Source organism: Phaseolus vulgaris, chromosome 2 (assembly GCF_051622355.1).
Source record: "Phaseolus vulgaris cultivar YP4 chromosome 2, ASM5162235v1, whole genome shotgun sequence".
NCBI classification, from domain to species: Eukaryota; Viridiplantae; Streptophyta; class Magnoliopsida; order Fabales; family Fabaceae; genus Phaseolus; species Phaseolus vulgaris.
This window is the reverse complement of record NC_143499.1, coordinates 778293-791995: the sequence shown is the minus strand read 5'-3', so window position 1 is coordinate 791995 and position 13703 is coordinate 778293. Positions and strand designations below refer to the sequence as shown.

At 35.4% G+C, this 13703-nt stretch overlaps 3 protein-coding genes, 1 long non-coding RNA gene and 1 other non-coding gene across 6 annotated transcripts; 3 read left to right on the top strand and 2 right to left on the bottom strand.

Moving 5' to 3' along the window:
• The first annotated feature begins 808 nt into the window (after window positions 1–808).
• Window positions 809–2277, top strand: LOC150028924 (uncharacterized). Its single transcript, XM_090298015.1, has one exon. It carries the CDS (start codon window positions 950–952, stop codon window positions 2003–2005), a length of 1056 nt encoding a protein of 351 aa, XP_090154141.1. The 5' UTR covers window positions 809–949; the 3' UTR covers window positions 2006–2277.
• Window positions 2278–2337: 60 nt separating this feature from the next.
• LOC137809983 (uncharacterized) lies at window positions 2338–3006 on the top strand. Its single transcript, XR_011080828.2, has 2 exons — window positions 2338–2464; window positions 2631–3006. It is a non-coding gene; the product is annotated as an uncharacterized LOC137809983 (long non-coding RNA).
• A 950-nt stretch (window positions 3007–3956) lies between these two features.
• On the top strand, window positions 3957–4051 carry LOC137813124 (small nucleolar RNA Z101). The gene has a single exon (XR_011081359.2). It is a non-coding gene; the product is annotated as a small nucleolar RNA Z101 (small nucleolar RNA).
• Window positions 4052–4263: 212 nt separating this feature from the next.
• Window positions 4264–6098, bottom strand: LOC137809982 (Peroxidase superfamily protein). Its single transcript, XM_068611080.2, has 4 exons — window positions 5525–6098; window positions 5237–5428; window positions 4986–5151; window positions 4264–4790 (listed from the first exon to the last, which is right to left on the bottom strand). Exons 1-4 carry the CDS (start codon window positions 5735–5737, stop codon window positions 4363–4365), a joined length of 999 nt encoding a protein of 332 aa, XP_068467181.2. The 5' UTR covers window positions 5738–6098; the 3' UTR covers window positions 4264–4362.
• A 1659-nt stretch (window positions 6099–7757) lies between these two features.
• Window positions 7758–13112, bottom strand: LOC137809981 (type I inositol polyphosphate 5-phosphatase 2). 2 transcript variants are annotated; one of them, XM_068611077.2, is made up of 12 exons: window positions 12561–13112; window positions 11751–12096; window positions 11570–11675; window positions 11391–11480; window positions 10954–11041; window positions 10755–10859; window positions 9629–10427; window positions 9249–9433; window positions 9037–9145; window positions 8697–8845; window positions 8352–8608; window positions 7758–8124 (listed from the first exon to the last, which is right to left on the bottom strand). In XM_068611077.2, the coding sequence occupies exons 2-11, from the start codon at window positions 11778–11780 to the stop codon at window positions 8401–8403; spliced, it is 1869 nt and encodes a 622-aa protein (XP_068467178.2). In that variant the 5' UTR covers window positions 11781–12096; window positions 12561–13112; the 3' UTR covers window positions 7758–8124; window positions 8352–8400. The 2 variants fall into 2 exon arrangements, with proteins under 2 accessions (XP_068467178.2, XP_068467180.2); XM_068611079.2 differs by having other exon boundaries at window positions 11751–11893; window positions 12561–12844.
• Window positions 13113–13703: the final 591 nt, after the last annotated feature.

Genomic DNA, 13703 nt, shown 5'->3' with positions numbered 1-13703 from the left:
TTACCTTCTGGAACACCCATCATCCGGAACACACAATTTAATCAATTTTGGATTCATGAATCTGAAATATATTACCGGATCCCAATATCTGGTAACCCCGAAATCCCCATAACCACCGTGCTCCTAAAAAAAACTTAACTCTTACCTCTATAACCCAAACAACATTTCGGCAACGTTGCGTACTCCTCCACCTTGCTCCGAACAATTACAAAGACCCTCCACAACATTTGATACTCAAGGATAAAGATGAACAGTGACAGTGAAAATGCAGCACGGTACCCCTTTTCAAATTATAGATCAAGATTAATGTTAGAAATATTTAATTGTGGGGTGCAAGAAGAAAAATGTGAGAGTGCAGTGGGAGTGCGGGAAGAAGAAGCCCTCCATACATTATTGCGACACTCCAATACTCAATGTTTACATTTTTTTTTCTTCATAAAAAAATAAATTAATCTTTAAAATTCCACACTCCTTTTTCCTTCTTTCATTTTATCTTAGTCCGGTACCCCAGAGGACCTCCATTCTTTCTTACATTTGTTATTAATTTAAGTGTCCTTATTTTTTTCGTTTTTTAAAAATATTTTTAGACAAACGATTTATAGAATCCAAAAACAATTTTAAAAAAATGTTACAAATTACATAAGCTAATATCAAATTAGAAAATACTTTCATCCGAAATGTAAATTAATTATAAAATGTGTATTTTAGAATGTATTCGGAAATATATTTCATAATGCACAATTTAGAATACATATTTGGTAAAATTGAAAATTTATTTTTATTGGGTGCAGAAAAAATATATGTGGTTGCAGAATTCAATGGCCTGGGTTCTATATAGAAAGATTAGAGCCCATGATATTGTTTGGCCCAAAGACGAGATCGTTGGTTTCATCTTCTGTCTCTTGCATAGCACGGTGGTTGCAGCATCACCGCACCACCACCACACACCATGAAGCTGTCCTTGAAGTTCCAGGGTGATGAAAACCACGAGCAACACAGCGCACAAATCATGACGGCGAAGGTACCCATTACTATACTGAACAAGCCCTTTCTTTCAGCCGTCACCGCCACCACCGCCACCAACTCCGTTTCCGAGTTTTCCTTTGCACTCTCCTCAAACTTCACATCAGGCCCATCCCTCAGAGTCTCTTACACGCCCACCGCCTCCCAACCCTTCACCCTCTCCCTTAAATCGGGCCTGGGCCTGTTCGGCTCCCCGCTCCACTCCCCTCTCGTCTTCTCCGCTAACTTCTCCCTCTCCCCAACCCCAACCCCTTTTTTCTCTCTCCAATTCAAACCCCAATTCGGCCACTTCTCTCTCCACAAAACCGTTTTCTCCGATACCCCACCACCCCCTTCTCCTCTCCCTCCCACACCTCAAATTGTGTCCAATGAATCTTCCTCGGGTTGGCAGAATCTGAAATTGGAACCATGCGGTGACAGAGACCAATCACACCCTAACGTTTTGGAAAACTCTAAGAACGATGCAAAACACGCTCTCTCTCCTGCCGTTAGGGTTATGGCTCAGACGCTGGTGCCTGTTACGAAAGGTTTCTTCTTGAACTTCCGCTGGGGGGTGAATTTTCCCCGGAATTTTGGTTCCAAAATGCCGAGCTTAACCGTTAATAAGATTCGGTTAGAAAGGGTTGAGGATGAGAAAGAGAGTAGTAACAGTAATAGTCAGAAGAAAAGGGTCGGTTCTGAAATTGATTTGAAGGAAATGTGTTTTTGGATGGGGAGAGATTTGGAGAACGTGGAGAGGGAAAATAGGGAGATGAAGCGTTTATTGGATGAGATGAAAATGGGAATTTCCACCGCCAGAAAAGAAATGGTGCTGCAACCAAACAAAGTGAGTGAAACCTCTTCTGGGGAGTTGCAGCGTCGAAGAAGTTACAAGAGTGGAAGACAAGAGGATGAGAAAAAAGTGCAGCCAAACAAATCGCAGAGTGTGGCCACTGATGTGGAATCTGAGTTGCAGAAAGCCATTAAGGCTGCTACCTCTTAGCAAGCTCAAGGTTGTTGTTGGCTGTTACCACTTTTTTTAACATACTTTCAAAGTTTGCCTGCGTTGCAATGTGTATAAAATCTCAGCTTCTGTTTCCTGTTTCATGTTAACACTTACTAATTTTGTTTAGTGTAACATGTTCACGTATGTGTATGACAAAGGATGAGAGGAATCTTAGTGTTTTTGTAACTATACTTTGTAATCTGATAATTATTTTTGCGTTTTGATGGATCTACAATACAATGCAACTGTTGTTGACCTTCACTGCATAATTAATTGTGTGGATCACATGAAAAATTGAAAGTAACTGTGTGTTGTTGTGCCTTCAACATGGAAAATCTGAATTGATTTTGGCAAAAAAACATGCTATTAACTGTTACTAAGTGCTTGTGTAGTTTTCTGGGTATAAATCACAGCTCTCCTGCAACTGAGGTTGTCTCAGGTGGCTTATTTCATGAGGTGATCACTCCAAAACACCATTCCAGTTTCTGATATAAGAACTATTTCCCGTAATTAACTGTTCTTTGGGTAGCAAACCTGTTGGCTGAAACTATTTGACATGTTCATGATGGTAGTTATGTTAGTAGCATTTTTCAGTAATGAATTGTTAATTTGATGGACCCAGGTTTTCCTTCTCAGTTCATGCACTTGACAGTGGTAACTGAAGGCAGTGGTGATGAACACTGAAAAAACTACTCAAAGGATTGGTTGGTGATTATCATGATTCAAACGTTAATTTGGATAGCTTTGAATCTGACATGATATGGCCAGATCTAATAGTACTGTCTGAAAGTTGTCAAATCATTCTAGAATCTAAAGTCCTGCACCCAACTAATTCTAAATTAGTAACATTCTAAATGTAATTTAGAATAATTCTTCACATTGTATTGTAGTAAAATTAACCAGTTTAATAATTTTTTTAATTCATATTCAAGGAGAACTCCCTCTGTATTGTAGATACCTTTTACAAAATCAAATTAATATATAAGTATTATCTTTAATAAATTCTTTTTTTTTAATATTTAATTTTATTGCTAAGTGATGTTTCAAATTTAAAATCCTAATTAAAGTGAATCAACCTCGTGGGACAGTATTATCATTAATAATTTTAAAATTACTAAAATGATATTTTCATAATTTTAGTAATCAAATCCATTAATATTTATAACTTCGGAATTAATTCAATCACTGGCTCACCTGTTCAACTAACAGAATTAAACTCTTCTAAGAAAAGGTAAAATGGTGAATAAAAATCAATAAAACGCCCAATATACTAAATGTATAAAAACATAATACAGAAATGATCGAAAAATTACTTTTTATCTTTTAAATACTTGTTCATAAGGTATTAAAAATAAATAAAAAATATTAAACTGCAACAATCTTAATTTATTTTAGAACACTTGATATTAATAAAAGATATTAATATATTAACAAAAATTCCTTTTATGTTAGGCAAATTCTTCCTTCATCATACCAATTAGAACTTACACCCTATCATTTTTTAAAATTTCCAAAATTACCCTATATTTTAAATTTTTAAAAAATACATTTCGAAAATCAAAATCTCATTCCAGAAAAATAAATCCCAAATAAAAAATACATTTTGAAAACAAAAAATCCAGAATATTAAATTTAAAAATAAGATTGGGCCTGTAGTACACAACGGCATGGCCCAAAATCTAATCAAAATTCCAACTTCCTAGTACGAAACCCTAATATGTATCTATAAAGTGTCACAAGCCATTTTCTCCTCTGTCCACAATATAGCATCGCAAGGTTTATGTAATACGATTCAATGTATAGATGAGATGCCGGAGGCCTGTCTCCGGTGGACTGTCTCCGGTGGCCTTTCGGACATAGCCACTCTCCTGTGTTCTTCCCTTCTTTATTTATTTTTATATTTACTCCTATTTTTTAAATAATTTAACAACAATTTTCCCCTGTTTGAAATGGGCATGTGATGAATCTCATCTAACAAATGGGTAATTTGCATCTGAATTACATTCATTGATGGTATATCACCTTGGAGAACTGATGCCCCTTTTTTTTTCTCTGTTATTTAAACATTAACATGGTTTGAGTCTGATAGCATCTTTCAACTACTATAACAATTTATCATTATCATCCCCTTTTGTGTATTGAAATGAAATGTTTTCCTACTTGCAATTTTGATCTTTTAAGACATGCAACACAGAATCAATTAGAGGGTGGAAAACTGTTGCATGGTTGCCTAAATTTTGTTTCCATCATTTGCCATGTGATTAACTTCATTTATAATGTATTCTCAATTGGAACTATAACAAGATTGTGTCACAATTAGTCTATAACAGACCATATGCAGTAATACATAACTACTAAGCATTGACAAATCTACAATTCCTTCTAATTTCTCCTTCATCACCAGTAAGAACATTGATATTTCCCATCTTAATCATAGATTTAGCAAATGAAGAAAAGAAAAGTTTTTCGTTTGAGGCATATGCCCACACTTGCTCTGTAATCTGTCCATCCAAATCTTGGGTGATAAGAACATTATCAGAACCTAGCAAGCCATTCCCTCCAAGAATGTTTATAAAATATTGATTGTCAAACCTTTTGGGGGTCTGCAAATCAAGGGGTGCAAATTTGTTGTCCCTTCCCTCAATAGGGCAAATGGACTGCAGAATTCTCCTGAAGTTTGTGTACCGCTTATAGTGATCATAGCCATGGTGGTATTCCTCTTTTGCTTCATATATCCTCTGCCTGAAGTTTAGACATTTTGCTCTTCCTATAGTATGGCTACCTGTTTTTTGTTCACCATGAACTCCTCCTCATTAGTTGTATAATCTCTTCTTTTTTCAGTGTCCCAAATTATTGATTGAATTGTTTGAACAGATGAATTTAGTTACTCTTTGTATTACTCTCTAATCACAATTATATTTCACTTCAGTAATTTTCAATTCTGATTGAATACACTTGAGTAAGGAATTAAGTATACCTGATAGAGTTACCAAGTCTTGTATGTCAAGGCCTTGTTGCTTAAAGTTTTCTATGAGAACCTCTAAAGAGGAATTTGGAGCAGGGATGAAAAGATTAGCTCCACTGAAACTTGACTCCCGAGAATCCTTCCTCCCCAGCAAGACCTCCCATCTTGGTCCTCCTCTCTGCAAAAGCCAACAATAGAAATTATTGTGAATCAAAAGAACAAACAATACATGTGTGATAAGTAATGACATTCATTTTGTGCACCAGTTGAACAGCATCACGTGCAGCCATGACAAGGATGTCTGCACATGAAACAGTGATAGGACATTCCTCTTCCAGCAGATACTTGATCTTGTCTATAACCTCAAACCCACGTAAAGAGTTCACATTTGGCCCAGCCAGTTTTTCACTTGCCATGCCCTCCACGCTGTCCAGAAGCACCGAAGCATCACATCCCTATTGTTCATTTCATCAGACAAATAGACAACAACAACAAAAAAAAGTAACATGGGCCATGAAGAATGAAAAGCTGAAAAGGAAGATGGTCACTACCATGACAAAACAATCGTGGAAGTGTAAGCGAAGTAGAGAGGCTGCGAAACGAGGGTCTTTCAAAAGTGCCACCTCCACGTTATGTCTCACGATGTCTTCAGCTAAGGGACACTTCTCCTTGTAGTAGTCATGAACAAGAAGTTCCACGCCACTTAGAGTTGTAGCATTGAAGAGAATACCAATCAGGAAGAGTGTGAGCCTCATACTCTCCATCGAAGGAAATGATGGAAAATGGGAATGAATGGTGGAGCAGAATTAGGCTTCTGCTCTATTCTATGTGCCTAAACTGAAGCCTCTGATGATGTTTTCTTGTACCGTTTGTTAGTGTGTTTTTTTCTACATTTTCAAACCAAACCTTAGGGAGGAGAATTTTCCCAGGTGTTTTGGTTCCACCAAGAGTTGATACAACCATCTTGACTTTCTGTTTATTGCTTTTTAACTCTGTTTTGTTCTGTAAGCACTGTAGCTGGGTGGCATAAGGTGCTTTCCTGAGGGAATTATCCACCCTAAGGTTGGTTTGAAAATTACAAAAAAACACTGACGAAATTATATATTATTTGTTTTGATGTTACTTTTCCATAAAGCAATTCAAATTGTTTGTTTATTGTATTATTTAGTGCTACAAGTTTATGCTGGGTGTATGAGTTTTCTTGGTTCTACAGAGTCAATACTCATAATCTGTTAAGAAATGTTGAGTTTTCTTTTATATGATTAAATTTGACTTAGAAGTTTATTTCGTGATACTATAGTAATCTATTCTAGCAACACAAAGTGAATATATTTAAAAACATAAAAGTATTAAAGTTTAATATAAAGAAAGAAAAAAACAATTACAGAGTGTTAATTGAGATTTTAAATGACTTTTATGTAAAAAATGTTATGCATATTTTATAATATAAGAATGTGATTATTTTTTCACAAATTACATTTTATAAAACTTAATTTATATATTATTGTACTGGACCAGAGCGCTCAGAACTCAGCACTCGGAGGTCGGACCTCAGCACTTGCCATAGGCGGGTCAACTTAGCTCTTGGGCCTGGTTGGAGGGCCATGTGGTTGGGTCTCTCATGCTGGTACATGAGTACTAAGAGAGTGTATTTTCTGTTGAGTATGCTTTCACTTGAGATAAATACGCTATTTCTAAGACCGAAACTCACTACTTTTTGTTTCTTATAAGCCTGTACTTCAAAAGGGAATAGCAAATTCCAACAGAGATAAACAAAGCCAGGATTTATCTTTAGAATCAATCGGCAAAAACAATTAGGTAATTAAATTATGTTCACATAAATATCTAATAAGAATTTTTTACTATCTTGATATATTTCAACTCTTTTAATTCTTTTACTCCTTTCTTTATTTAGCAATTAAAAAAAGTCATTTGATGATTTTATTGGGAATATTAACAAATAGCTGTATAAATATGTGATTAAAAAATTCCATTACTTCATGTTTCAACACTCTAATCTTTCCACCTCTTCCTTTAGTAATTATGAGTACTCGTTTAATGTATAGTGAGAATTCTTTTACTTTTAAACTAAATAATATAAATAATTGGTAAATATTTTTCTATAATTTTTTTTCTTATTTGTCATTTTTCATCAAATTCTTAACTAGTTGACTACAGGCGAGTTTAGACCATATTAATGAAAATCTATCATGTCAGTGTAATTAAAGAAAATGTTCAAAAAAACTAGTAATTCAAATATCAATATAATGTATAAGAGACAGATTCAAAAAAAATTCTTTTTATTTATTCCACAATCATATATAACAGTAACAATAAATCAAATTGAGGGTAAAAAGTAATAATCGAGAACTATATATGAAAATTTTTCACATAAATTTTTTCATGACAGTTATATTTATACATGCAAATAAAAGATCACATAAAATCATTAAATGTCCAGTAATTAATCTATTGAAATCTGAATGATATTGAATATCTGATTATTCTTTTTAGTCTGTTAAATTTTCAATTGAATACCACTAGACTTTGTTAAATCTTGATAATGTTAAATGAATATAAAAATAATAATCTTTGATAATTTTGTTTCAATAAAAAAATTAATCATTAAGATCTTGATTGAATATAGTGTAGTAAATGTTCTGAAATGTGAATTGGAATTAAAAGTAACATTTAAACTTATGGAACAGTTTGAAATTGACTCTCTCAGAATTAAAAGCATAAGAGGATTTTAAGGCACAACTTTTGTGATTAACAAGAACCTAATTTGCAACATCACACCAAAACCATCCAAGGCTATTTCCTGTTAATGCTTGAAGTTCAATGCTGAAATCAATAGTAGTTTATACAGAACTTGTGCACTGTTAAAAAATCACTCACCCCCATGTTTATTGTCCAAAAATATAAAATAAATGGCACACAAAACTGATGAGGCCAAAATCAAATAATGACTTTTTACTATGGATGAAAAAAAGGTCCCAAAATCATCCTTTTGTATGAGTATATACACTTTACTGTTATAACTATCTCAGTGGCTTCCTATGCAACTTAGAATGGCAAAATGATTGATTTCACTGTTAATCTCAATGGATGCTTCTTTCTGAGCTAACTTGAGAAGAGTGCTCCTAACACCCTGCAGGAGAATAAATCCATGTTAACACATACTTGCAAGCTAAATCATGATACAAACACAAACTCCAACACCCTCATGGCACCAAGCAAACTCCAAAATTTGTTTTGAACTGACTGAGTTATGTTCAACCAAATCTTTGAAAATGCACAATCATGCAAAAGCATATCCTACACAGCATGTCATAAATTGGATTGTTGCAAGGAAAAGATGTAAAAGACTATATTTACCGGTATATAGTATAGGATTGTAGTTCAATTGAATGAATTTCTAATATGATTATATTTCTCCATCTTCATCAAGGAAGATCCCTGGGTGAACTGCTGCACTAGTGAAATTTAGAGCTCTTTTTAGCTTGCGATGGTCAAATACTTCAACTTCAACCAAGAAGGCTGAACTGACTGGTCTGTGATCTGAGAGCTTAATTTCTGCACGTCCATATTGTAGTTGTTTTATTCCTTTTCCTAGCCACAATATACGATCACACCTGCATAATCTTGCCCCAGATTAAAATATTGCCACCTACTTTGCCTATTCAATAGTTTTTATAATATGTAGCAACAAAATATTCTTACCATGCTGGAGATCTTCTTTTTTCCCCTTCTTTTGGGCTCTGACCCACATATCTATCAGAGTTAATTTCATACTTGTAAGTGGGTGGGAAGTTTATCAACCCCTCTTTCCATCCATCAAACACATGCCCAATACGCAATTCTTTGCTTAGCTACAAAATTAGGTGAACCAATTATTATTTATCTAGGATAAATTGTATCCATCATCACAAAGAATATAATATCAAAAACATTGTGTAATATATCTCAAGTAGTAACACAATAAACCCAAAAAAGAAGCTAAATACAATCTTCTTGCCGTAAAAACTGAAAACTAGGCATATTTTGCAGGCACAAGTCTCACCTGGTCATAATTCATCAACTCATTCCACTTCTTTAGAGCCACCAATTTTCTAACATTGGCATCCAACATATTGATACGATAATTCAAATCCCCGAACCAGAAAATCTGGCTGTTAGCAACCAACAGCAATCGATGAACATTGTATCTCCAAGGAAAAGTTTGCTAAAATTGTGAAGAAGGAAAAAGTTTCATGGTGACATAGTAAAGCTTACTCATGAGATGGGATTGTTTGCGGTTGATCTGCATCAAAGGCAGGTGAGAAGCAAGTGCGTCTGAGAATTTCATGAACATCAGAGTTTCGCCTATGTTCAGCCCCTTCCTTCTGACCAGAAGTCAAATGGGAACAAACAAAGCACAGACGTGACTGGAAGAGAGACATACTAATCGAAACTGACCCCTGCATCAGTGAGAATGTTTCATCACATTCACTCATGTCAAAAGGTGTAGGTACAATATAATCACTGATGGTTAGTGATCATAAAAATAAAACTTATTTCTCTAGTGTTTATGAAGCCTTGGTAAGTAACACTTAAAATGCAATTCTTCATGGCCAAGAATGCTTTGAAATATGTCTGCCATAATGATGTCTTACCTTGTTTCCCATGTAGCCCATAAGACCAATTCCAACCGGGGAAACTTTCAAATTATTAACGTGCCTTCTCAACCTCCTCTGAACCCAAACAGATACATATATCCCTACCATTTGCTTGCTCACAATCCGAACATACATTGGACTTCCACAAGATTTCATCGCCCCCAGTTCATTATCATCTTCGGTGTTCACCATTTCAATGAAAGTATCACCATCCTCAGCTGATAAAAATTCAGAGACAGAATCAACTACTTCAGGTATCACTTGCTCTTCTTCCCACAACAAGTCCAAGTTTCCAGAACTGTGGTGTGAGCGTTTCATTCCAACACTATATATCAGAGTACTTTCAGTCCTGTTAAAGCCAATTCTAGCTGAACTGCTCAGTACTCTCCGCAACTTTGAGTTGGAATCAACAATTTGTGGGATTGCATCTAATGAGCGTTCAGGCCAGTCAATATCAATGCCATATATTCTCCTCAACTGCAAGTTATTCTGTATATCAATTATGCTCTTCACTTCCTGCTGTTTCACCTCGTTATTGTGTACCGTTCCTACAAATTCCTCAATCATCATATCTATTGGAATTGGATTATCAACGTCCATAGTGTCTGCTAGGAGATCAGCTGCAGAAGAAGTTCTTAACACTGGAGAAGGAGGGGCACTGTAGCTTTTGTGTTTACTGTCAGGCTCAGAAGATTTGTTTAGAGATCTCCTAATGATTGCCTCCCATTTTTGGATGGGTGTATTGTCTTCTGCTCCTAGCACATTTCCTGCATTCAGTGGAACTACCTCCTGAAAACTGTGAAAGGCAGCAAATACTTCAGTTATCAGAAAACCATGCAATAGATGATATATACTACAACAATCACCAGAGGCGGGCACTAAAACTCTTGTTCTACCAAGTGAGATCGGTACATGGATCATATGATACCATTCGGCATGGTTAAAAAACAAAGTTTCAAGAATAAGAATAGTACATCTTAAACAAAAATTGTTCTTGTGTCAGAAATCAGAAGTAAAAAAAGATCACACAAATGTCATGGAAGTACAAACAAGAGAAGGTGCATGATTAAATTAAAAGATGTTTACTGCAAATTTGGTAACTTCAGAAACTCAGATTACTCACCCAAGAATGTAAATATCAGCTGGGTCTTCAGTGCAAAGCCAGTCATCAATTTCAAGATCCTCATAAGGATGTCTTCCAGCAACATTCCATGTGCCAATTGTTACCCTGAAGAATAACCAAATTTAAGATGCATGTCACTGATATGTTCAATTTAATATAAGTCTAAATGCCATGCTGCATAACCAGGTTAGCTGCACACCTCACTTCCTTTGTGTTTATGTACTGAGCACGCAGAGTTTCAGATTTTCCTCTTCTGTGTCTTGCCTTCTGGCCCTTACAAGATGCATCTGAATTACATGATATCAAATCACGGTTAATGGTGTCAGGTGATAATAACAATCGTTTGAATTCATAAAACAAGATGATTGACTTAAAATTGTCTTTAAAGTTATGTGTAGCATTGACTAAATTTGACTCCAGTTACAAGCAAAGTTATGAAAGCCAAGACAAGATGTTTCTTAAGATTCTTAATTTCACAATAAGCTACAGTTACAAATTTCTATGAAGCGTGGCAAAAGGTCTAAAAGAGAAAAGAAAATGTCAAACAATATTAAAACCACAGTTAATGGAATCATTCTTCTTTTTCCATTTATCTTCAAAAGAGAACCAGATTGCTGAAAAGGAACGGAGACTTGCCTGATCTTTGACTTGAGAATTTGGATGGAACCCCTTGTGTTCTAAGGGGGGGTTTATCTTCACGCATTCTTGAGACTCTAGGAGAGCAAGCTGGATGAAAATTGAAAGAAGCAAATGGGAAAATTTGAAAACTATCAAACTAAACAGAAAAAAATAATAAGGTAAAATTCAAAGCATACCATCATCTTCACTCTCAGTTTCAGTGTCCACTTCATCTTCACTAAAGTCATTCACCTTGGGCTTGATGTTTAACCATTTCTTCATCACAATGGAAGGCCAGAAAGCCTGCAATAAAATGAAATGAGGAATTCTGCAAGTACCAAAAAACAAGTTCCATAGCATGGTAATGTTAAGCCTTACCTCAGAGCGTTTTCCTCTCCTTGCCTTCATTGTTTGAGGTCAAAAGACCACAACAGAACCCAGAAAGACACTAGCGTGTTATGCTGGACTTTAGAAGCACAAGCTCTTAAATATGGAATCAGTCAGTGACATTAATTTGGCCCCTATTGGCAGTTAATATTTAAATATGAGGCCATGGTAAGAATACGAAAAAAGGGGATTAAGTGAATGCGAATGAGGAGGAAGATCCGTATTGGAACCAAACAGAAAAGGACAGAAAATGTGTGAGTATCTCAGCAACTCATCCACAACCGCAACTTGCAGAAGGAAAATTATGCTGCTGGTCCTCACACCACGTCGCAATTTTCTGAAAATAATTAAAAGCATAAAACACAACACCCTTGGTTGAAATCTCGTTACAAACCCAAAAGGCAAGTCCAATAAAACCATGTCATTTTCAGCAGACACACACTTACGTTGCAATTTACCAAAATGTAAATGACGAGAGGGCATCATCAAACATAGGACACTAGTGTTACATCTTAACTAACACAAAATTTTCACTCTCAATTCAACCAACCAACAAAGTAAATAATTGATAGCAAAAACTACAAAAACTTGAATAACAATACAAACCATTTACCATGCCCCAAATGCAGAAGCTAATAAATACACATTAGTTTAGCATGAAAGAATGCAATTATGAAAAGAAGGATGGATAAAAATAAAGCATAGAATCATAGCCGAGATGTGGCAGTGGCCCACATGATGAGAAGGTGTCAGTAACAAGGAACAACCTTATCATTAAACAAAACAAAAATTGACACTTACATTAAATGGATGATGCTTAGTTCAAATGGACAACTAAAGTAAACTAAGATTTCATCATGTCTGTCTGGGACAGCTGTAGACCCATTGGTTAGCTGATCCACCTTATATGCTTATTTATGTTCTCTCCATCTCTCTCATCACGTACTGATTTAGAAGCTGACAAACTCTGAAATTAATAAGAAAAGAACGAAGAAGAAGAAGAAGAAGAAATGGTCCCACAGAGAGAAGGAAATGCGAGGATGAGGAAGAGAGAGGCCCAGTACCCTAGCACTATGTGTGAAGATAACAATTTCAGAGTTTTCAAGTGTTGAAATGAAGAATCAAACGCGTTGGGGGAACGTACAAAACAGAAAATAGTAAAACTTCTCATAACTCATGCCTTTGACTATGGTTTACTTAACACAAAATAATATTAAAAACTTTTTTGAGTGATGGGAAAAGTACAACCAACCAGGCGCAAGTGGGAATGTGGCATAGAGCAAGAAAGAGGAAGAAAAATTTCCTTTTTATTCATGCCCACATGGAAACTTCAACAGTACTTCATCACAATTCAGATTTGAAGGGTCTTAGGGACACCTTCCAGAAGAATTTGAAATTAAAAAGCTGATCTTGAAAATTTCGAGTTATATACTATAGTTTACATAAACTTATATTAAGGACAGTGACTTCACAACAACTAAAAAAATGGTGTGAAAAACTGTGTAACATGCACATAAAGCCTAATGCTAAAGAAATTTGAAATGTAAAATTATAACAAAACAATATTGAAAGTGTAATGGTATAGACCGAGGTTTCCCTAACCGAGCTAACCGAAACTTCATGGAAAACTATTAAAGCTCAAACCAAAGTCAGTAAAGTTAAATTATCATTAAGAATTAGGTAATGCAGCCATAAGTGTGATTCATTCCACTAATCAGACTCAATAAGGTAAGTCTATTAAAATAATATAAATAACGCACGTTCCAAGAAGAAAGGTACGTCATTACTATTATACACATCCGAGTGCCGAATATCCTCTTTACTGACTTGAGAAATGCCTTCTGTAGGTACCTCTCCCATTTGACATTCACCCGATATTGAGAGACTGAGAGTCGAAGGAGTAGCGTGAAAGGCCACGAGAATCACAGTAAAACTTTAACAACC